Source organism: Thermobia domestica, chromosome 1 (assembly GCF_964235325.1).
Source record: "Thermobia domestica chromosome 1, izTheDome1.hap1.1, whole genome shotgun sequence".
NCBI lineage: Eukaryota > Metazoa > Arthropoda > Insecta > Zygentoma > Lepismatidae > Thermobia > Thermobia domestica.
Window position 1 is genome coordinate 353,973,897 of NC_137454.1, and position 24,367 is coordinate 353,998,263.

Here is a 24,367-nt window from a genome sequence, read left to right on the forward strand (position 1 = left end):
GGCTAGCGTGGATCAAAGTTTGAATGAGATATGTTATGAACAGATTAAAGATGATTTTTGGTAGAGAAAATTTGGTGATATCAAATTGATAATAGATAAGAATATTGGATACTTCAATGGTACTAAGTTATGTCAAGATGGAGGAAAACAATTTAAACTTTGGATGGAAAGTAAAATATCCAAAGAACTCATAGCGTATATTTCCAGAGCCGGAATTCCGGCCGATGAAATTATCAAAATAGTAACAGGTAGCAAAGGAGAAATATGTTATGAAGTTACAGGAACATATGTAACAAAACAATTAATTCTCGAAATATCTCGATGAATTTCTCCTGAGGTTTACCTTAAATGTAATGAAATTATTACTAACTACTTCATCTAAAATTTTATGCACTACATGATTATATGGCAGAATTAGAAACAAGAATAGAAGAGGTTGAAGAGTGAATGGAAAGATTAAGGATTCGAAACGATGGCTTAAAAGAAATAGCAGCACCTTATACAGACAAAAATTCAAAAGATATTTGTCTAATCATACAATAAGAAAAAACTAAATAATCCTTTCTGTTATTATGCTATCAAATGTCAGAAGATAAGTTTATTTAAGCCTCTTAATAAAGCAGAAGAAAAATACCCATATCATGAGATAGTATACGAAAATTTTAGAGATCCTAATAGCATTAAATTATTCAACTTGATGCAACAGGAACTCGATATTCGCAAAGGTAAGAGTAATGAGTTTTGGACATCCCTATCAGAAGAAGATTTGGTTAGAGAAATTGATTGTTTATAAGGTCGGTTAACATCTAATCTCATGTATAAACTTTTAATGTAACTTTTATGATTATTATTTCATAAAAGCTATACAAATTTAAAACTATAAATAGTTACTCAACATTCAATCTTCACTGTTCCTAGTTCTAATGCACTATCCTAACTCCACTCTTCTTCTACTTCTTCTTCTTCAGCGCAATTATAAATAATTGGATCATCAAAATCAGGATATTCTTCAGCATATTCACTATTGTTGTTATTGTTATTAAGTGTAAGAACTGTTCTACACAAAGGACAAGTGTTGTTATCTGTTAACCAAGTGAGCATACAATCAACGCAGAACACAAGCTTACACGTTGTATTACACAATTTAGTTTTTACTTATTTACATATTGGGCATTCTCTCGAGTTTTCTATTAAGCGTAAACCTGTTGAGAGAAGTATTAATTTGTTATAGAAGGGAATCATGTACATGCTTATATAGTCGTAAGAATTGAACCATATTGATTTTGTCCCTGATTTTTATCAGAAAGTTTTCAGGGAACTGCTTATTACAACAAATGTGTATTATCATGATTAATTCTAAACCTTTGTTTTCAAACTCAAGAATAAATTTTTCACTTTTATCTAATAAACTGACTTTTGAATACTAAACTTTATTTTGATATTTTCTCACGTGTGTTTCATCTAGCAGTGGTGTAATGGCTTGTCAATCGATAAAATAATTAAATTCTCTGAAGAAGGCTGTTAGTTCTTTTCTCGTAATGTAACTAGTCTTCTTGTAACTATATCCCAATAGAGTTTATCTTTAAAGATTTTTAGAAACTTAAATTTGAGTAAATCTGTTTTATAAGAGAATGTATCCCAATGTAAATATTCTTTGATTTGTGTACAAATTTCAATAACTTGCTTCTGTAAATACTTTCTCCTGTTATTTACTTCACTGAACACGAACCAATCATCCTCTTCTTTAAACTCATTAAGAAACTCTACAGTGATTTGTTGAGCGTATTCATACGTGTAGTCCCTCCAGTGAATAAGATGTCTTGTATAATTTTTATGCTTTAGTACGAATTCTGGTTTTAAATGATGATAACACCATAAACCATACTTTCGTCACACAATTTGTCGCCATAATTATTAATAATGTTTTCGTATTTAAGCAAGTCTTTTCTGTTTGATAATCTAAACCAATCGATGTATTCTTCATAACGTTCAGTAAAAGAAGATAGCTTATGGTTTGGTTTAACTGAACACCAATGTATCTTGTTTATGAAGGCATGTAGAAAGTCATTGGGTAAGTACTTTATTTCTGAAATTTGTTTCCACTCTTTGAATTTTCGAGTATTAAGTACATCTATAACTAGTTTTCTACAAATCGGATTTTGAAAGTAGTTTATAATGTGTTCAGGATTTAATTTTTGAAATACGTCTTTTATAAGTTCATCTTAATTGATAATCGTTTTATCTTGTTTACTTTGTTGTTGTGAATTTGTGGCATTTGTTGTTGAAGACTTATTTATGTTCTCGTTAATTCAGGTTATTATTTTCTGCTTTCTTAAGATTTGAATAACGATGTATTCAGTTCTCTCTACAGTGTTGTTTAAGTTCAGGAATAGTTTTTCTTTCCATAACCTCGTTTATTATAATAATAGGATAAAAATATTAATTTTTACAGATTTGCATGTAATAAATATGGAGAAGCATTGTGATTTGATACATAATAAACTTAACCATATTCATCAAGATCTTAAGCTCATAACAACACTACAAAATAACTCTTATTAATAGAAAAGGAACGTTATCAAAAGAAAAAAGAGATTTCAGCAATAGAAAGATATACGGTAGAATCAAATTGGGAAAGTAATAGCGAAAGTGATGATGGTGAGATAGATCCTTAAAAATGAACTAGTTTTATTATATCAACAGTAACTTTGATGAGGTAATCCCATGAAAGCCAATTCCTAATACAATATACTAATAATCATTAAGATTTCCTACGTCACGTGAGTATTGGCTGTTGTGTTAGATAACGAAAGTGATTTAATTTATTTTTTAGAATAAAAACATACAATAATGAATAATTTAATAATAATGAATAATTTAATTAAACATACAATAGTTGAACTGAAAAACTTATGTAAATAAAAATAGAAAAAGGTTATACCCGATTAAGTAAAGCAAAACTGAAAGATCGTATTATAGTACATGAAGATGAACAAAACAGATTAAAGCTTAGGCGAACATTTCCTTTCAAGAAGACATTGAAAACTGCAACCTAAAAGATTAGGTAGGAAGAGAGGTTTAAAACTGTTTTAGTTTAAAGGTGAGGTATTTGAAGAGCCGAAAATCAAAGTTGAATCAATACGAGTCGATGTAAAACGCCAAAATACTACATTTAAATCAAGATTAGAAGTATGGAGATTCGCAACACAATATAAACCAGAAGATCCATGGAACATTATATTAAAAGAACATCCAAAGCAATATAAAACACAATACAAATCAGCTTACAAAAACATGGCACATTGAAAATTATTCTATGTTTAAGTTTTAAATATAAGAAAGGAAAAAATCAAGAGTTTTATTTTAATACTGGAAACCGAGAAATATATTAATCAACCAATTTAAAAGATCACTAACTAATATGAAGGAAGCATTAAGAACAAAAGTAAATGAGTTTCAAGCTAGTGGTTCTGGCTGGGCCCTTTTAAACATTAACTTTTAAGAACTAGCAGTCGTTAAATATGTGCCATACAGAGGTTCATCATACATAGACTTACCTAAACAGATTCAAAACAAAAAGGCAGTAATTAATATAAAGAATGAAGATGAAAATTCTTTTTATACTCATTATACAGAGCTTTATATCCATCAAATTCACATCCTGAACGAGTACCAAGAAATAATGAACTATTGTTAAACTGAGAATCTAAACTAAAAGATATTCATATTCCTGTAATTCTAAGCCGTATTCCAATAGTTGAAAAATTAGTTAATGTTTCTATAAATGTCTATCCGTATGATAAAGACTATTCAATTTATATATTACATCACACACAGAACAAAAAAGAAAAACATGTAATTTTATTATATATAAAACAACCTGTTGAAGAAAAAGGTTAAAACACATTATTGTTGGATTAAAGACTTGAGCAGTTAGTTCACAAACATCAAGAAAGGGATCTTGAAAGTATTTATGTGATTGATGTTTATTATACTTTTACTCACAAAGTTCGTTAGATAAGCATGTGCAAGACTGTTCATCGAATGAAGTAGTAAAAATAATAATACCTGATAAAAACGCATATGTTTAATTTAAGAAGTATCAATATAAAATAGGAATGCTCTTGTAATCTATGCTGATTTTGAAGGGTTACTACATAAGGTTATGGGATGTGAAGAATATTACCCAGAAAATAAACCATACACAAAAAATATCAACAATATAAACCTTCTGGATTTTGTTATTACATTGTAAAAAGTGATGGAATTAAAACCAAACCTATTTTGTTACATGTAAAAATGCAGTTAAAATGTTCATAAATAAATTTTAAAAAGAAGCTAAAATAATATCAACAATTTATAAGCAAATCAATGAATTGTCTTTAACAAAGAAACAGAGAAGAGAGTTTAATAAATCCGAATTTTGTTATTATTGTGAAGGAAATACAATGAAAAGAATTATAAATTAAACATCATCATCGTATAACAGGTGAGTTTATAGTTCCTTTAATTAATAATTGCAATTTAAAAGTTAAAGTTTTAAAGTTTGTACCAGTAATTATACATAACTTAACAGGATACGACTCACATTTATTATTAAAGAGCTTGGATGTAATAAAGAAACAATTGAATTTATACCTAACAACGAAGAACGCAACATTTCATTCAGTAAAAGGTTGAAACTATCAAACTAATATTCATAGATTCGTTTAGATGTATGGGATTTAATTTAGACAAATTACAATCAAACCTAACAAAAGTGCAAATGACTCACACAGCAGTTCTACCTGAATAAAGAACAATTTAACCTTGTAACAAGAAAAGATGTTTATCCATATGCTTATGTTACACGATTGGAATAGGTTTAGAGAAATTAAACTTCCACCGAAAAAAGCATTCATCTACAAGCTTATGAACATTCATATAAGTGATGAGGATTATGAACATGCAAAGAAAGTATGGGAAATATTTAACATTAAGAATCTCGGACAATACCATGATTTATATTTAAAAACAGATGTACTATTGTTAGCATATATATTCGAGAATTTAGGGAAACATGTCTTGAAGCTATGGTCTTGATCCTCCTTGGTATATCACAGCACAAGGTTTAGCTTGGGATGCAATATTAAAGATGACAAATATAGAATTAGAATTTTTAACAGAGAAAAGTGTAAGAGGTGAAATTTCAGAACGTAGTAAAATATATGTAAAAGCAAACAACAAATTTATGAAAAATTATAATGAAAATAAAGAAGATTCTTACTTAATGTACTTGGATGCTAACAAGTTGTATGGATGAGCAATGAGACAATACTTATGATTTTAGGGGTTTAATTGGCTAAGTGAAGAAGAAATAAAAGAAACAGATTTTGCAAATGTTCCTGATATTTGTGAGAAAGGATACATTCTAAAAGTTGATTTTGAGTTTCCGAAATCATTGCATGATTATCACAGAGACTATCCATTAGCTGCTCAAAACATGTGCCCACCTGGTTCAAAACCATCAATACTATTAACAACATTATACGATAAAGAAAAATATGTAATTCACTATCGAAACTTACAACAATGTTTATCTCTTGGATTAAAACTTCCGAAAATTCAAAGAGTAATAGAATTTGAACAAACAGATTGGTTAAAGAATTATATAGATTTGAACACACAGATGAGAACTGGAGCACCAAGTGATTTTCAGAAAGACTTTTTAAGCTAATGAACAATTCAGAGTAGAAAATATTAGAAAGAGAGATAACATTAAACAAGTAAGTGATGAGAAGAAATTTGAGAAGCTTGCAACAAAGCCAAACTATAAAAGCGCTACAATACGGAAAATTTAGTAGCTGTTCATAAGAACAAAGATAAAGTGGAATTTAACAAACCGATTTATGTGGGTATGTCAATTTTAGATTTGTCAGAACATTTAATGTACGATTTTCATGATAATATGATGAAACCTAAATATCAAGACAAAATAGAAATGTGTTACACAGATACAGATTGTTACATTTTTCAAATTCAGACTAAAAATATATACAAAGACTTAAAAGTTTTATTAATTACTTCTATATATGTGATTAACCAAAAAATAATAATTACGAGATATCAAAAATAAATAAGAAAGTACTGGGTAAAATGAAAGATTAACTTAAAGGAACAATCATAGAATAATTTGTTGGTTTAATATCACAAATGTATTCAATCAAATTCGAAAAATGTAAATGTTTTAAACAAACCAAAGGAGTTAAGAAATATTTTATAAGTCAAGAACTTTCATTTTACGATTATAAAGACTGTTTGTTCAATCAAAAAGAATATTATAAAAAGATGAATTTAATCAGAAGTTATAAGCACGATTTGTACAGTGCAGAAGCAAATAAGTTAGCTTTCAGTTGTGTAGATGGTAAGAGATGTTTTCTAAAAGATGGAATACATACTCTGCCATTGGGACATTATAAGACAGAAGAGTTGTAGATAAAGTTATAAGTTTTTTTATGATTTTAAATGTCACAAAAGCCTATGAGCAGAGTACTGCTCCCCTTCTATGTGTTAAGGGGGACATAATAAAGTTCCTTCTGTAAATATCCTTCTATCCTGTCCTATCCTTCTGTGCTGGTATTAAAAAGTTAAAACCCGTACAAACTACAGTATTTGCTGACCAAAGATATATCGGAAATCGGTTGGTCTGGTCCAGAAATTTTATAAGATCTTCTATAAATGCTTTTTGCTATTCTTCTGTACTGGTACTGAAAAGTTAAATCCCGTACAAGCGACATTATTGAAAAGTTAGACCCCTTACAAACGACACTAATTCCTGATCAAATATATCCAAAGTGGGTTGGGCTGGCCCAGAAGTGTTATGAAATCTTCTATAAATGTTTTGTGCTACTCTTTAGTGCTAGCCAGATATATGTCCTAAATGGCTTGGTCTGGAATTTTGGCCCAGAACTGACCAATATACACTACTTCTTGGATTTTCCGTATTCACACCAGGCAAAAGCCGGGGTGATGCCTTACTAACAGGTTCCAGGCGGCTTCCTTTCTTCCCTTTCCCCGGAGAATTTGCTCGCCGAGGAACGTCATCCATCAAACGTGACGGGACGAATGGTCTTAGATGCTGAAAGAACATAAATCAATTCCTTTTTCTTTCTGATATCAAGCATAATTTCGAAAACTATATAGAAGAACCTGATATACTACCATAAGCAAAGTTATTGAAAGCATAAAGATGGTAAATATATATATGCATTTTTTGTCCATAGACACTGAGCTATCCAACGATTTTTCTGCTAGGAACTGTGTTATGTTAATATTAGTACTAGTAATTAAATACAATAATCCTTAAACAGATGTAAATATGAACTAATAATATTTTCTCTTTTACAGTCCATTAATGATTGGAAGTTATCTGCAATAATACTGTTCTGGAGGTAACGATGTTAAAATGTAGTAAAACTGTATTTCTCGAAACATCATTTCACGGTTTAGGACATGCAGGAAGGGAAGACAGATCTTTAGGAGAAAGGTAATTTCAATAAATAATAATGTTTGAATAATTTATACTTTTCTTTTGCAAATTATTTATATTATAAATTGCATGTGATTACTCATTAATGGAAGTAGCAACAAGGGATTTACAAGCAGCCTCTACATTTTGCTGTATGTACAAAGTAAGTTTTTTTTATCGTAAGACTACGTTGGGGAAATAAGCATTAGAAAATAGTCGGACATATAATGTTAATATATTGGGAGCGAAAATTAACGTGCGGTATAATTATACCCATTGCCGAACGGGGGGAATTAAGAGGGGAAACTTTGGAAATTTTGAAAGTAGTGAAAATTATCTTCACTAAGCGTTCCTCAATTGGACGGGATCAAGTTTATTTTCACAAAAAAAATTGATGTACAGTACAAACCTCTGGTAGTGGCCGTTCCTTTCTCCCGTGATAAATTGCGAGGAAGTTTGCTCTGCGTTCAGGATTAATTCAGATAAATTCAAAGTAGTGATTAAATTGAGTGCAATCCGCTTTGATAATTGTAGTTAGGTACCAAGATTTTTACCAGCTTCAGGAAACTGCGGAAAGCTAATTTAAATACACAAAACAAATAAACAATTGTGTAAACGTGTTAAAAGTATCAAGTTGGACTACCCAAATTGTAAACTAAAATACACTTGAAATCAGGTAAAAAAAATTAAAACGACTGGTAAAGAAACTTCTCTATTAACAATTATATTAACATCATCATAATTTAAAGACTTCATTATCCAATTTAAAAATATTGAATAGTCTCTAAAATACTTAAGACTATTGGTAAAGGAGGTGTGGATGAATAGTCTCTAAAATGGATAATAGTAGAGTACAGATGTACCTTCTTATCAACTATCATTCTGCGCAGTTAGTGTGTGATCGAACGTAAAAGCGAAAAAAGCTCATTGTTATTCTGCTTGAAAGTTTCATGGGCTACAACTGTAGCCCGCGCGACTATTTTCTGTCGTGAATGTTCCAAAGATTTTTCTTCAGAGTTTGAGTGCTGGCCAGATAGCCAATGAGTTAGCAAATGCCAGTTCTGACGAGGAGTGTTTTGTAGATGGCAATAGTGATGACGGTGAAGAACATTTTGAGACCGAAGAAGTGCATTTTTCGGACACAGAGATAGTTAGTAAAAATTCAGATGTGACTGAGAATTCCGGGATGCAGGGATCACTGACACCTGTTGATGATAGTGATAATGAAGACAGTTCTGACGTTAATTATTATGTAGCTAAAGACAATTTCAAATGTGAGAAAGACATTCCTACTCGTAATATTCGCACTCGTGCTCATAATATTGAGCTTCGTTTTCCAGGACTTAAAGGTGAGGCTAGATCTGCATTGTCGCAACTTGAATGTCTAGAACTGCTTTTAGATGCAAACGTTTTGAGGCTTATAGTTGATTGTACTAATATTTACATTGACAGTGTTAGAAAGAGATTTGTACGTGACCGTGATTCCATTTTACTGACGAGACTGAAATACGTGCCTTTATAGGTATTTTGATGCTTTCAGGTTGATTAGGGAGTAAGAGAAAAAACACCAAGTGTATTTGGGAGAATTCTCGAGGTTCTGGTGTTGAATATTGCTATTTAGCAATGAGTGAGAAAAGAATTTACTTTCAAATGCGCTGCATTAGATTTAATGATATACGTGATCGGGAGGAACGAAAATCTGTTGATCGGCTTTCTCCCATACGAGAAATTTGATTGATTTTAGTTTAGCGTCCCTTTCAGCAGCAAGGCTATATGAGACGTAGACCTACTGATTAACGTGGAATCCGAACCACATGAACTCCCGCCAGGAATCGAACCCTGGTCTCCCACGCCAAAGGCGCGTACGCCAACCGCTTAGCCACGGAGGAGCTCCCATACGAGAACTGTTGGAGCTTTTCGTTCAAAATTTTAAACGCTTTTATAATCGTAGTGAATTCTGTACTGTCGATGAACAGCTAGTGAGTTTTGTGGAAATTGTCCTTTTAGAATTTATATGCCAAAAAGCCCGCCAAATACGGCATCAAGATCTATGCTCTTGTCTGTGCTAAAACGTTTTACACTGTGAATCTAGAAGTGTATGTCGGGACTCAGCCAGAGGGACCATATAAAATTGGAACATCCGCAGGAGATGTAGTTTTGAAAATAGTTGATCCAATTGCAGGAACTAATCGCAACATCACCACTGACAACTGGTTTACGTTCATACCTCTTGCAGAAACATTGTTATATTAAAAGAAGCTTACTCTCGTAGGTACAGTTCGTTCAAACATGCGCCAAATTCCTAGTGAGTTCCGGTCAAATAGTCAACGAGAAGAAAACTCATCACTGTTTGGATTTCACAAAGATATGACTCTTGTGTCGTACTGCCCTCGAAAGAACAAATCAGTGCTGTTAGTATCTACAGTGCATCACGACAAGGCGATTGATAATAAAACTGGTGATGCACGAAAACCTGAAGTCGAAACATTTTATAATGACACAAAGATTGGTGTTGATATTGTTGACCAGATGTGTGCAAAGTACAATGTAGCGCGGAATACAAAGCGATGGCCAATGACGATATTTTTTAACCGTCTGAACATTAGTGCTATCAATGCTTTGTGTATCTACAAAGCTAACAATAACCAGACAACAACTACAAGAAGATAATTTTTGGAAATCTTACCATTGGAGCTAATCAGGCCTCAAATTGCTAAACGTATGGAGGCTCCAAACATTCCGGTAAATATGAAACAGAGAGGCAGGAATTGGAATTGAAGAACCTGTGCCTCAACGCTTTCAACCAGGCAACAAAGTTGGCAGGTGTTACTTGTGTGGAAGAGCCAGAGATAAATCAACACGAAAATCCTGTGAGCGTTGTAGAAGGAAAGTGTACATTGATCACTCATCGCTTGTGTGCAGATTATGCTTAGAAGGACATGAATAGGAAAACAGTAAAAGAAAAATATGTGAGTGTAAATAGCATATGCATAATTATGCACAATTACAATCGAACTTTGGTAGCAAGAAATTATAGAAAAATATTTCGCTGAAACAGTATATGTTTTGTGTATAATATTTTTATATGTAAATTCCTTTGTATTTTTTTGTAAAATTATACATATTTTTAAAGAATTCTGAAACATATATGCCGAGGTTTAAAATATGCCAGATTGACACATTTATTGCTAAATACAAATAACTTTACCGTCTTGTTCGTTTATTACTTTTGAAATATATTTGGTCTAGGAATTAATTCGTGCGGTTTTTAATAAAAATTGAAGCTTTATTTCACAAACAAAGTAAATGAATACGTTAACAAAAATATTGTCCATCGCTAGCCACTACTTTCTCCCATCTTTGAGGCAATTTACGGATTCCGTGTCGAAAGAATTCCTCATCTTTTGACGCAATCTAATCAAAGATCCATTTTTCGATATTTTCTGAAGAAGTGAACCGCTGTCCAATCAAATCGTTATTCATGGAATCGATCAAGTAGTAGTCAGACGGAGCAGTGTCTGGTGAATATCGCGGGTGGAGTAACACTTTCCATCCGACATTTTCCAAATAGGTTTTGACCGGTTTTGCGACATGTGGTCGAGCGTTATCATCTTGATAAATAAGTTTATTATGCCTGTTATTCCATTCTGGTCGTTTTCAGGCCAGAGCTTGCTTCAAACGCATTAATTGTTGTCGATAGCTGTGTCCATTAATAGTTTCACCAAGATTCAGAAGTTCATAGTACACCACACGTTTCAAATCCCACCATATATGCAGCATAACCTTTGCACAATGAATATCTCGTTTCGGTTTTGAAGGACCTGGTTCACCTTGCTTCACCCAGGCCTTTTTTCGTTTAGGATTCTCGTAATGAATCCACTTCTCATCACCAGTTACAATTCGATACAAAAATCCCTTCCTTTTCTGTCTTTGAAGCAGCAATTCGCAAACGGTTTTTCTTCTTTCAACGTCTTTCTTTTCAATTCATGTGAAACCCTTGAAGACATCTTTTAAATCATTCCTATGGCTTTGAGACGTTTGAAAACTGTTGTTTTCTCAACTCCAAATGCTTCTGCAAGTTCATCCTGCGTTTGACACGAATCCTGATCAAGCAATGCTCTCAATTCTTCATCTTTAAATTCTTTTGGCTGTCCAAATTGCTTTTGGTCTTCCAAGCTGAAATCACCACCTTTAAACCGTGTAAACCACTTCCGACACGTTCGCTCAGCTAGAGCATGGTCACCAAACACTTCCACTAAAATATGATGACTTGCGGTAGCACTTTTCTTCATGTTAAAGCAATGAAGAATAACTCCACGCAAAAACACTTTATCAGGCACAAAATGCGCCATTTTCAGTTGAAGAAAAAATGTTGTTGTTTCCGCTTCAAGGAACTGACATATACTAAACAAGATGCTCAATGACAGTAGTTTTCAACGCATGTTTGGATCAACGAAACTATGGGACAATAAGCTAGTTACGCCATCTTTTGTAAAACCGCACGAATTAATTTCTAGACCAAATAAATGGTATTGGACTTCTTTGTGTATACAAAGCTTTCAAAATAAACATATTTCTCAAATTGTGTATAAAACCCTTAAAACAGTTTATAAATACAATTTCCTACAAGAAAAGTAGAAACATTAAGAAAACTAGGTAATATAATTTAATAAAAACAAATGGGCTACAGTGGTAGCCCGCCCAACTATCCATGACACAAAATTACACGCTTTTGTAGGGTTAATCAGTCTTACAGACTTTACCTATGCTTGTCCCACATCCTTAGTGAATCGAAATAGCATATTGCAATTTAAGATCGTCTTCGAAATAAGTAATTTATAAAACTTCTAATTGTCTATCCTTTATAAATTTTTCTATTAATCCAAAATTTCCCATATTACAGTTATCGTATTCAATACAACATTACAATGAATTATCTATTGAAAACGTGTATTTGCGTTTTTACTATTGTATAGACTTCCAAAATGTGGTTGTTCGTAATAAAACAACGTTTCCAGAATGCAACATAGAGTTCTAAATCTTTTTCTAGGCTTTTATAATCAGTCCAGTCGGCAGACAACCTAGAAGACAAAGCCAGACTAATGTCTGCTTCCTCGTTAGAAGCAGATGCTTGGGTGAATGTCCTGCTTTGGCCCGCGCTCGGCCTTCACCTAAGTAATGAATGCTTCCGAATAGCCATTGCGTTACGTCTAGGGGCAAATATATGTGAAGGCCACAAATGTCAAGCATGTAAGAGCGAAGTGAATAAAAAAAAGATATACATGTCCTTTCGTGTTCCAAAAGCGCAGGTAGACATTCTCCCCACTCAAATGTTAATGACATTACAATGAGAGCACTAAACTCAGCCGGCATACCTGCAATAAGAGAACCCATTGGATGTAGCAGAACAGATGGAAAGAGACCAGATGGAATGACTCTGTTATGGTGGAAGAGAGGTAAAGCGCTAACTTGGGACTTTACACGTTCAGATACGTTGGATCCTTCCAATGTCCCATTTTCTTCGATTCAGGCGGGAAAAATAGCCAGCCGAAATGAAACGGAAAAAAGGAGAAAATAGAGTAATCTTGCGGAGAAATATCATTTTGTAACTATCGCTAATGAATGTAGTGGTGCATGGGGCACGAAGGCATTAACTTTATAAAAGAAATAAGCAGACGGATCACGCAGTTATCTTGCGATGGCAGAGCTAGCACCTTTCTCATGCAAAGAAAAAGTATGGCAGTTCTAAGAGTCAATGTCGCATTAATACAGGGTACCATACCCAAAGGCAGATAACTGGAACAAGTATTCCTACTGTATGAATATATTTATTCCATTATGTTTTTATTTAATGTTACCATTCTATGTTTACTTACTTTCTTCTTTGTTATTGCCTGTTAAAATTTTATGGTGCAGAATTAAGTTCTGTTCGCCAATACATGAATTTGTAGTAATTTGCACAAAAAGAAATTATTATTGTCCACGAATTTACACAATTTTATAATTTTAAATTTTTAATATGTAATGTGATGAATATCAGTAGATTGAAATATTTAGTAACCTGATATAGTGCATTTTGGATATTCAAAGCATATTGAGATGACAAATATCGTTAATCTGGTGGTATTGTCAAGTATGTGAAACTACAACCATTTTAATGTTTGTTTGATGGGTTTTCTACCTTTTACTAACAAAATATTTTGAAGCTACAGGGAGACGTTTTATATATATATTACAGCAATACCATAAATTACATTAATAAACAATATGTTTGTTTCGTCTAATTTTCAGATTGCTGTTCATTTTGCTATTTGTGGTTGGTATTGCTATAACATCCTACCTGATTTATATGTCATGGAGAAAATTCCAAGAAAATCCAGTGGTGGTAACTATTGAGAGAAGTTATAACGAATGGAGAATTCCTATGCCTGCTATTTCTCTTTGCCCGACTAATGTACTCACCCGAAAAGCTAAACAAGTCATGAAGTCGTAAGTTGCTAACAAGATCTTTTCGTTAACTCGTTATTTAGAATAAAATGGTATATTGAATACAGCATCAATTAACACTTAAAGATATATCTATCTATTAAAATTCTACAGTACCAATTAAGAGCTTTTTTTAAAAAACAAGAGTTGCATTCCCTTCCAATGGATGGGCGGTCCGTAGAAGGCAACACTTTCTCTGTGGCCAGAGATATTTTCAACTTTTTGATTTATAGGACATGGAGAATGATTTCAGGCTATATAATAGTGCGGATTGAAGTAGGGAACTAATAGCAAAATCAAGGTGAAGAGAATGTGTCAGAGTTGGCTATTGTGTTAAAAATGTTTCTTGAGTACATGTACATAGGTTATGGGCAATATTTATGTGGATTTGTGTGGTAGATACGGCGGTCAGGATTATACTTATCTACGGCTTCGGTGAGATCGTATATTGCTAAGAGATGATCCAGTGGTGGGTAGGTAGCGTAGTACAGCAGGAACTTGGTCTAACAGCTCATGGACGACGGGATGGGCCAATTGTATTCGTGTCGCTATGTAGCGTTGGCGTAGATGGTAGAGATGTGGCAAAATGGTTGGAAATTGCGCACGACGATATATTTCAGCAGTGGGAGTATCGAAAGCGAGAGAGTAGGCCAGACGTAAGGCATGTCTTTCGAGAACTTTCAGACGCTCATAGAAAGTTGGTGCTGCTGATAACCAGGCAAGATGTCCATACGTGAGTGCTGGACGTACAAAGAATTTATATGTTAGCAGTAGAAGTTTTGTATTAAGACCCCACGTAGTGCCTTTAAGGTTTCGTAAAAGGTTCAAACGGCGCCGGATATTAGCTTCCCATTGTTTAAGATGAGGCTTCCAAGTAAGATGTTTGTCGAATATTACACCCAGATATTTGAGACTGTTTTGAATTGGGATCGGAGAGTCAAAAAGGGTTAAATGTAGACGTTCCGGGTTGCGACTGTTACAGTATTTATTGCGTTTGAGCCCAAAGAGAGTCATTTGAGTCTTGGTTGAATTCAACTTGAGCTTCCATTTCAGGCACCATGTAACTAGTTTGTCCAAAACTGGTTGTAGGAGTTGATTAATGCGATCCACAGAAGATCCCAATGCTACATAAGCGGTATCATTGTAAATTGTGAATTGTAAGGCATATAGTGGGGGCTGAGGTTGAGGCATGTCGGCTACATAAAGGATATATAATAGAGGAGATAAAACAGATCCTTGGGGCACACCTGCGCGGAGTTGGAAGATGTGTGACTTTGCCCTATTGATCTGAACGAAAGCCTGGCGCCGATGTAGAAAATTGGCTATTAATCGGACATAGCTCTGAGGAAGCATACGTTTGAGTTTGTAAATTAATCCTTCATGCCAAACAGTATTGAACGCTCTTTCAATATCAAAGGAGATCAAAACAGATGGTAAACGCTTTATAAAATGGTTGACAAGTAGTGTAGAAAGTTTGAGTAATTGGTCAGCAGTGCTATAGAGTGGACGGAATCCAGCTTGAATAGTTGGTAGTTTGTTCGTGATTTGTAGATACTGATGCAGCCGTTTTACCATAAGGCCTTCTAGTGTCTTGCTAAACACTTTAGTAAGGCTAATGGGTCTGAAGGATGACACAGCAGTTGGATCTTTGCGAGGCTTTAGAAAGACCACAATTTTAGCAAGTTTCCTTGTAGTTGGAAAATAGCCTGTAGATAAAATAGTTGTATACAAAGAAGCAAGTAAGACTAGAAACGCCACAGGTGCCTTAAGCAGTTGACGATATGTAATTGAGTCTGCCCCCGGAGCTGTGTTGCGACGGCATTTAAGAACAGCTGTAATATCATCTGATGTTATTGGAGCAGTGAGCTTATTTGTGGGATCAAGGTGGTAGTTGAAATCAGGTTGAAATGATGGCTGCACTAGAGAACCAGCGTGTGACATATGGGTATCTGTAGGACAAGTGAACAATGGTGTAGTGTGTGGAGTGAAGACTCCCTCAAGGTATGTAGCGAAACAATTGCCTTTTCTGAATCCGTCGTTGGTACTTGGCCAGCACATATGATGGGGTATTGTGGGCCCTGTTTCTGGAATGTTAGACGTTTAAAGATATTCCAGAATTTAGTAGGATTTGTTTCTTGGCGCAAAGCATTACAGGAGGCAGGCCGGTGTAGTCGTTTGCGGGCTACTATGTAGCTCTGTACCGTTCGTTGGAATTGACGATGCAGAAGAATAAATCGACGGTCATGTGTGCGACGAAACTCTGTTAAATACTCGTGTGAGCTGCGGAGAAGATCGAGGGCGCGTGCTGGTAAACGAGGTCTAGATAATTTGTTGGCACATTCAAGAACTGCATAATCCGTAGCGTGAGAGACTATGTCAGTCAAAGTATGTGAAAGTGTTTCAATAGATGCAACTGTTGTGACACAAGGTGCAGTAGCGGGCAGATTTTTCGGTAATATAAGTGCTGTACTGATCCCATCGAGCTTTGCTAAAGTTATACCTGGGTGTGCGTGGTGATGCAGATACAGTGGATTTCAGACCTGGAGTTATAGAGAGAAGTATTGGGAGATGATAATTACCTATGGAACCAAGGACATCTATAGTAGTAAGTGGTAACAGATTATTGGAAATGATTGCCACGTCGGGACTAGTGTTGCTTTCCGGACGAGTAGGATGCGGAAGCTGCAGTAAAGAACTATTAGTAGTTTGGAGGAAATCATGAAAGCGTTGTTTCTGAGCTGCTGTACGAGAATGGTAGTTGATGTCTGCTAAGATGTATGTTTTAAAGTTCAGATCTAAGTACGTCAGAAAACGATACGGAAGTGGCTGTGTAGATCGAACATAGATGGTGGAGATGGTAATAGTAGTAGCTGGTAAATAGAGTGTCTGTATGACGTGTTCGGGATATTGCCCAGGAGAAGGTGGTATGACATGACGCCGTGGAATAGAATGCTTAACGGCTATTGCTGCACCACCACGTGCGATGTTTTGTGGCAGGTCAGAGCGTATGATATGATAACGTGGAAGATAGAAGCGGTCAGACCGTTTTAGAAATGTTTCATTAAGAAGGATGCTATCTGCATTGTGATGAGTTGCTAAAGTTTCTAGGAGAACTCGGTTGGTAGGTAGCGAACGAATATTAAAGAATAGCAACGTAATAGTCTTCCTTCTCTGACCTGTACTATTCATGATGGGTGTCTGTATGAAAATGGAAGTAGGTAGACAGGCCGGAATATGTAGCTGCCAAGTGGAGCTGGAATATATCGAAGGCGGCTTTGGTTGCATGATTTAGAATAGCCTCACGCTGAAAGGGAAAGGCATTTTGAAGGACGATAGTGATGCACTTCAAAATACTTTCCACAGTAGGTGGTGGTAAGTAAGATGTTTGTGTGGTCGCTGTGGTACTAGTCGGACGTGATGAGATATGGACGCGTAGAGGTACAACAGTCTCGGGCTTATCTGGAAGTGGTTTAGGTTTGCCCTTACACTTGTAGAAGTAAGTTGGAAGTTCCCCGTCAGAAGTGTTGCATCTGGAGGGTTCGTTGAGCTTTGGACACTCTTTTATGATCTTTGGACACTCTTTGCAGTGGGAGCAGATAGAAGGATTGGTGCATTTGTTCGTTGCATGCGCATTATAAGTTAGGCAATTTTCACATCGTAGTGAGAGAGGCAGGTGTGTGCGCGAAGGCTCCACCCGATGGTGGCCATGGTAGATGTAGACACCGTTATTTAGATGATCGTCTACCAGTGCTGGATCATCAGTTGGTAGTCTGACCATGTATGTAGGGCCATTAGCATTCTTAATACGGAGAGCTCTATTAGGTTGAATCCCATCTTGCTTTAGCTCCTCTAGTATGTCTTGTTCGGTATAGGTAGGATCACCTCCACGGATAACAACAGACAGTAATGGAGTACGCCGAGGCGGAGGAGTTGTTTTGATATGAGGAGTTTTAAGGAGTTGAATTTTCGTGTTAACGCCAAACATTGCTGGTCCCACTTTATAGATGAGATGCTTATAAAGATCGGGATTTTTTGTTTTCAGGATGATTCCGTTAGAGGTCTTGTTTAATTGTTGGAGATCCGGTCTAGAACAGTATCGTAGTAGTTTTTGGTAAAAAATTTTAATGTCCATGAGCTCAGCAGGAAGATTAGTAAATAGAATTGTAAAAATTAGAGTAGGAACAATGTCCATAGCATCTTCAGAAGTAGATGGCGTAGATTGAGGTTGGATGCTGGCTGTACTCGTTCTAGGAGGACTACGCAAACATCAGTATATCTCAGCTTTTTAGGTGAGCGTTAACGGTCTCTGTTTGGTTCACGAGTTGCTGAGAGTCTAGAGGTAGAAGAGTGACGCGGTCTATTGGGGGACCCATAACAGTTATGCCATTCAATTCGACGTTCCGGCGGATCAGAACCCGGCATTAGAGAAATTACTTAAGTATTGCCTTATCGAAAATTGAGTAATAATAAGAGGTTAGAAGAGAAAGCGATAAACAGCACACAACTGATTTCCGGTAGCTCCGCTTCCCAAGAGGGGAGAATCAAATAAATCGAAAAACTAAAGAAATAGCAAGGTCGTCAACTTAGAATCAAGTACGTCTGTTTACCTCCTTGGAGGTTTATAATCAATTCGACGGTTATTTTCTTGAACCTCAAAGAGGCAAGTAATCCAACCGCATATGAGAAGATCGCGATTTCAGTTCACCAATGGGGATGGAAACACCAAGTGACTCGATTATTTTTCTCCGGCAGCTACGGATACCCTCTTTTTTTATCCTGGTTAGAGCTCCAGGTGGCCAGTTCGAATTAAGAGCAACCGAGCTCTAACATATAACCTTAGCTTTTAAACCTTTGATTTACGGTTATTTGTGATTTCACGTTTATAACAAAGACAAATATTTTTAAAATAGTGTACTTTAAATAAATTACCTAAAGAAATATTTTTCGGAAATTTTTATCCTTTTAAATTATTGTTCAAAGGCCTTCTAAATGCAAATGAATTGTGATGCCATCTTTCGAGCTCTTTTAAACTACGTGTATATGTTTGTGGCCAATCCTTTCGACAATGAGATCTCGGAAACTACAGGATCTAGAAAGATGACGTTTTCACTGACCTCAAATTTCACGTTGATTGTCCAGTTGTAACTGTATATTTAAAAAAACATGGCCCGTTTTTCTTTATTACATTTTTACGGGTACATTGGAAGTATTGGAATTAAAAAAAACTAAAGCATCACATCCTAAGCATTATACATTCCAACGCCACACTGTTGTATATAGGGGTTGTATAAGTCTCAGGCGTTTCTTTCATGGCCAAATAATAATGGAAAAGGAAGGATAACAATTTCTCCAGTCTAAGATGAACCTTTTTTGGGGGGGCGTGTTTTGCCCAATGAACACCATATATAAGTGGCATTATAATTAATTGTGTATGTAATGTATTTGCTTATTACATACTGCATGCAAGAAGAAAGAAATCACTGGTCATATATGACTTAGAAACTCCAACCGGAAGCAGGCTCAAATCTTTGCAAACGGTACGAGATGTTGAGAAAAATATTCGAAAAAAAGTCTCCCTTTTATGATACCCCTTGGCTCATTTTAATCAATACGTCTTTCACTTGTGTCTGTAAAGGGGCATGTACAGATGTTGTAAGGAGTGATAACGAGATTTATGCTGATATGCGAATGATGCGCTGTGTAGAGAGCGTAGGTTTAGCTAGTTTATTATTAATAATTTTCGTCGTGGTTATAAACGTACGAATGAAAATCAAGTTATTTCGCTTCGTTACTTCTTAAATGCGAAATAATTGAATATATTATTTCTTATAACTGACATATATATATATATATATATATATATATATATATATATATATATATATATATATATACTATTCCCTCTGATGGCATGCAACAATTAATGAGTGTTGGCGAAAGTGTTTGGACGTCGGTAGAAGTGTAAAGATTCCTCGTAAAGCAAAAGATTCAAAATACCACTGTTATAAAAACGATTCACGCACAACTATTGATAAAACACAGGATTGTTGCAAAACTTTTATACATACATGAGTGTGTGTGTGTGTGTGGTTTTGCATAAAGAAGTAATAGGTAATACTGACAATGATTTTATGTATTTAACAAATATAAAGAATATGTAGCATTATTTATTCATTTCATCTGGAAGTTTTATATATATATTATCAATTCTAGTATTAGTATCAATTTGCAAATACCGACGACAATACAATGATCTGCATTTCGAAAAAAAAAACATTCCGATGATTTTGGTTTGAGTTACGTTTTCTTACAATTTTTGGGATGCTGATTACGAATATAACACCAATTCTCCACCATGACCTCACCTTTCCTTGCAAATAGGGAGGTATGTTTGTATCTATACATACAAACTACATTATAATGTACAATAAATAATATTTTTCTCCTTGTCATGCAGTGGTTTCAAAATGACACAAATAACTAAATATGCACATACGGTGATTTCAAAATGACAAAAAGATAAGTAAATTCACTCATACTGGTTTCAAGATGACAAAAGCAACTAAATATACAGAAATAAAAAACATAGTTTACGCAAACGAGTTTTTCGATGCTCTATACTAAATACCTAGTCTGTACTTGCAATAGTTACGGACCCTATTTAGGGCACAAACTTAATGTGTCATGATTGCTAACTTTATATACAGGGAGGGTGTAAAATTTTTGAAAGCTCTAAAAGTGGTTCATGTTCAACAATTCTCAAACCAAGTGACAGATTTTCGAGATCACCATTGTTTACTAACTCAATGTTCACCCTTTGCACGATTGGCCCATTCACACAGATACCAAAGATGTTTGCTGTAGATTGATTGAATTTCCAGCAGGAGGCCTATGACTTTAGAAATGTTACAATAGAATTAAGGAAGCCATCGGTGTTCTTAGTTTTTCACACAATCTAGCAAACACGTTTTCACATCTCTTTCATACGAAATCGTCCAACAGGAATAGATCCAAAGATACTTGTGGTTTGTCGATATCATTGGTATAAAATCGTCTCTTTCTAAATGTGAGACTGTGAATAATGATACAGCGTTGCCGCTTCAGTAACTCACCTTACACAAAATAACACATTACTACTGCGAATAGTTTTATCATCCCGTTATCTTATCTTACTGTAAAGAAATCAAGACATCATAGGATAGACTTTAATAGGAAAGTTTCTGAACGAGCAAAATAACCGATATCATTGTATACTTCTATAGAAAAAAAATATAGTATTTAGAAAGAAACGCTTTTTGTATGTATTTAGAGTGCGAGTAGCCTGATCCATCTGAAAGTATGACTCAGCAATGCCTATAAAGTATATATATTCTACATCCTAATATCAACTTTTAATAAAGTAATATGATACAATTGAAGTCTTTAGGGCAAACACAGGAAAAGTCCAAAAAGTGAAAGTGTAAAGGAGAAAGCTTCACAACGGTTTCCACTCATCCGATTTTCTTCAAACTTGGCACATACATAGTAAACCGAAAACAAATCGACACGTATTTTTTGTTTCGTTCGGAAAGTAGGTTAAGGAGGCAAAGGTCCCCTTTTTAAAAATGGGTCCTCTTGATTAAAAGGGCCACATTAAAGAAACGAAACTCTGCCGTTGCAAAGATGACTTCGGGTTTTGTAGCTTTTCCGAGAAAAGAGTTTCAGAGGGCAATGGCTCCCTTCGAAATGACAAAGGACCCGCAGTAGATGTTGTGTAGCTGAGAAAAATACTCAATGGGCATATCCAAAAGTCACTAACCATTTGGCCACTACACGGCCACTGTTTGGAAAACAGTCGAAGATGACGATATTCTGGATTTCAGTAAAAATGATCGAAACCGTGATATGTTGTAGTTATATTGATCTTGAAAAAAATTATTAAAGGCAAAACCACCAATCACGGACAGTATGGCCACTACAGAGCAAATTTTTTGAAAGCTTCCGAAGATAGTGATATTCTGGATTTCGATAAAAATGACTGAAACTGTGATATGTTGTTGATATCGTGATAGTGAAAAAAGTCTCAATATTCACAGCCACGAATCATTAACCGTTTGGCCACTACATAGCCACATTTTTGTAAACAGCGGAAGGTAACAGTATTCTGGATTTCGGTAAAAATGAATGAAACCGTTATGTGTTGTAGATATTGTGATCCTGAGAAAACGTCTCCATTTGTACAACCATCCATCAGTGACCGTTTGGCCACTATAGGGCCACTTTTTTACAGGACGGATGGGGATTTCAAGAAAATCATAGACCTTTATCTTTACAGCCCTAGTACCCCTTCTAATTCACAGTGACATGAACTATACCTCGTTTTAAAAGTTACGGAACGCAGATTTCAGCGCGGTAACTTTTGTAGCCCTCGTACTAAACTTGTAGAAGAAGAAGAAGAAGAAATTTTGAAGAAAATGAGATATATTGTTTTAGTAAATCTATCAAAAGCTGCAACACTGTTACGTGTCGTGCCCAGGAAAAGTATTTTCACGTGTACCCCAGTCATTGGGTACAATCATGCAAAACGTGAAGGGCGAAAGTTCAACACCAAGTGAGAAAAAATTCCTAATATGTTTTCTACGAGAATCACCCTACATATTATCGAAATATTTTGGATTACCCTGACGTCCCTAATTGGCACAGATATATAATCCATACCTTATTTGAAAGCTTGTGAGACACCGATCTCAACGACGTAACTTCTTTGTCCCTCGTGAACAAACCGTAAAAGAAGTTGAAGAAGAAATTTAAAGAAAAGTGAAATAAAAACACATTTTCCCAAGTTGGCAACACACTTTTGTCGCTCGCAAGAATATCCATACAAAGGGTATCATTTGTTATTATGCTTATTTCTCGTTATTCATACAACCTTTATGCTTGTAGCTCCTTGGGAGGGACAGTCTCGCTCCCCAAGTGCTGAGGGGAGGGGAAATTTGTACATCCAACTTCTCCCGGTACCGTTCCCCTGCTGGACTCTCGATGTAGACGAAGTGCACACAGTTGGAAAGCTTGATCCTTCCTAAAGAGACAGAACCTAAGACATATCTTTAGGTTAGTTAGGAGCGAAGTGATGGAGTTTAAACTGCTGGCTCGAGCCTTGAGTCGTTCGTCCTGTAAAAGTTAAATGATAAAAAAGTTACTGTATTCTGGATTTCGGTGTAATTGCTTGAAACTGTTATATGTTGCTGACCGTTTGGCCACTACGAGACCACTTTTTGGGGGGAAACAGTAGAAGGTAACTGTATTCTGATTTTAGGTGGAATTTCTTCAAACATGCTATGTTGTGGTGAAATTGCTATGTTGTTAATATTGGTTCCTGAGAAAAGTTTCAATGGCACAACCACCCATCACTGACCGTCTGACTATTTAAGGACCACGTTTTTTTACAACAGCAGAAGATAGGTCTGGATTTCGGCGGAGTGGGTTGAAACCGTAATATATTGTAGACATTGTGATCCTGAGGAAACATTCCAATGGACGCAACCACAAATCACTTACCATTTGGCATCTACAGGACCAGGACCACATTTCTTAAAACAGCAGAAGGAAGGATATTCTGGAATTTTGCTGGAATTGTATGAAGGCACGAAAAATCCTATCCAATAACCCGGAAAAGAGATGGGGAGAGTAGCGTGTAACATCAATTGAGCATATACAACATTCGGATGTTCATCTTGAGGGACAAACGAAAACCGTGGAAAGCACTGGATAATTTTTCTCAGGATAACGACATCTACAGCGTATCACAGTTTCACTCATTTTCACCGTAATTAAACATATCGATATACTCGGCTGTTTTCAAAAATCTGGACCTGTAGTGGCCATACGGTCAACAATTCATAGTTTTGTCCAATACGACTTTCTCTCACGATGAGAAGATCTACAACATATTCCAAATTTACTCATTCTTACAGAATCCAGAACATCGTTATATTTTCAAGCAAGTAACCCTGTGATGACCAAACGGTTAGTGACTCCCGGTTGCGTCCATTAAGACTTTTTCTCAGGATGTCAATATCTACAACATATCACTGTTTCTGTCATTTTGACCTAAATCCAGAATATCACTATCTTTGGCTTGGCTGCTTTCAAAAAAGTGGGCTCGTACTGGCCAAACGGTCAGTAATTTGTGGTTTTGTCCATTAAGGCATTTTCTCAGAACCACAACCTCTACAACATATCGCAGTTTCAAGCAATTCCACCGAAGTTCAGAATACCGTTACCTTCGGCTCTTTTTTAAAAATTTTAAAATCTCTGCACTGGCCAAACGGTCGGTCGTGGATGATTGTACAAATTGAAACTTTTTCTCAGATCACAATATCTACAGCACATCAA

At 35.3% G+C, this 24,367-nt stretch overlaps 1 protein-coding gene across 1 annotated transcript in view; it reads left to right on the forward strand.

The window, feature by feature from the left end:
- The window catches only part of LOC145681948 (pickpocket protein 19-like), a 288,210-nt gene that overhangs the window by 79,183 nt on the left and 184,660 nt on the right, over positions 1-24,367 (forward strand). Inside the window, exons 2-3 of the mRNA XM_081753550.1 lie at positions 7,387-7,525; positions 13,799-13,996. Coding sequence (XP_081609676.1) covers positions 7,437-7,525; positions 13,799-13,996 — 287 coding nt within the window. The 5' untranslated portion in view covers positions 7,387-7,436. The remainder of the gene's footprint in view (positions 1-7,386; positions 7,526-13,798; positions 13,997-24,367) is intronic.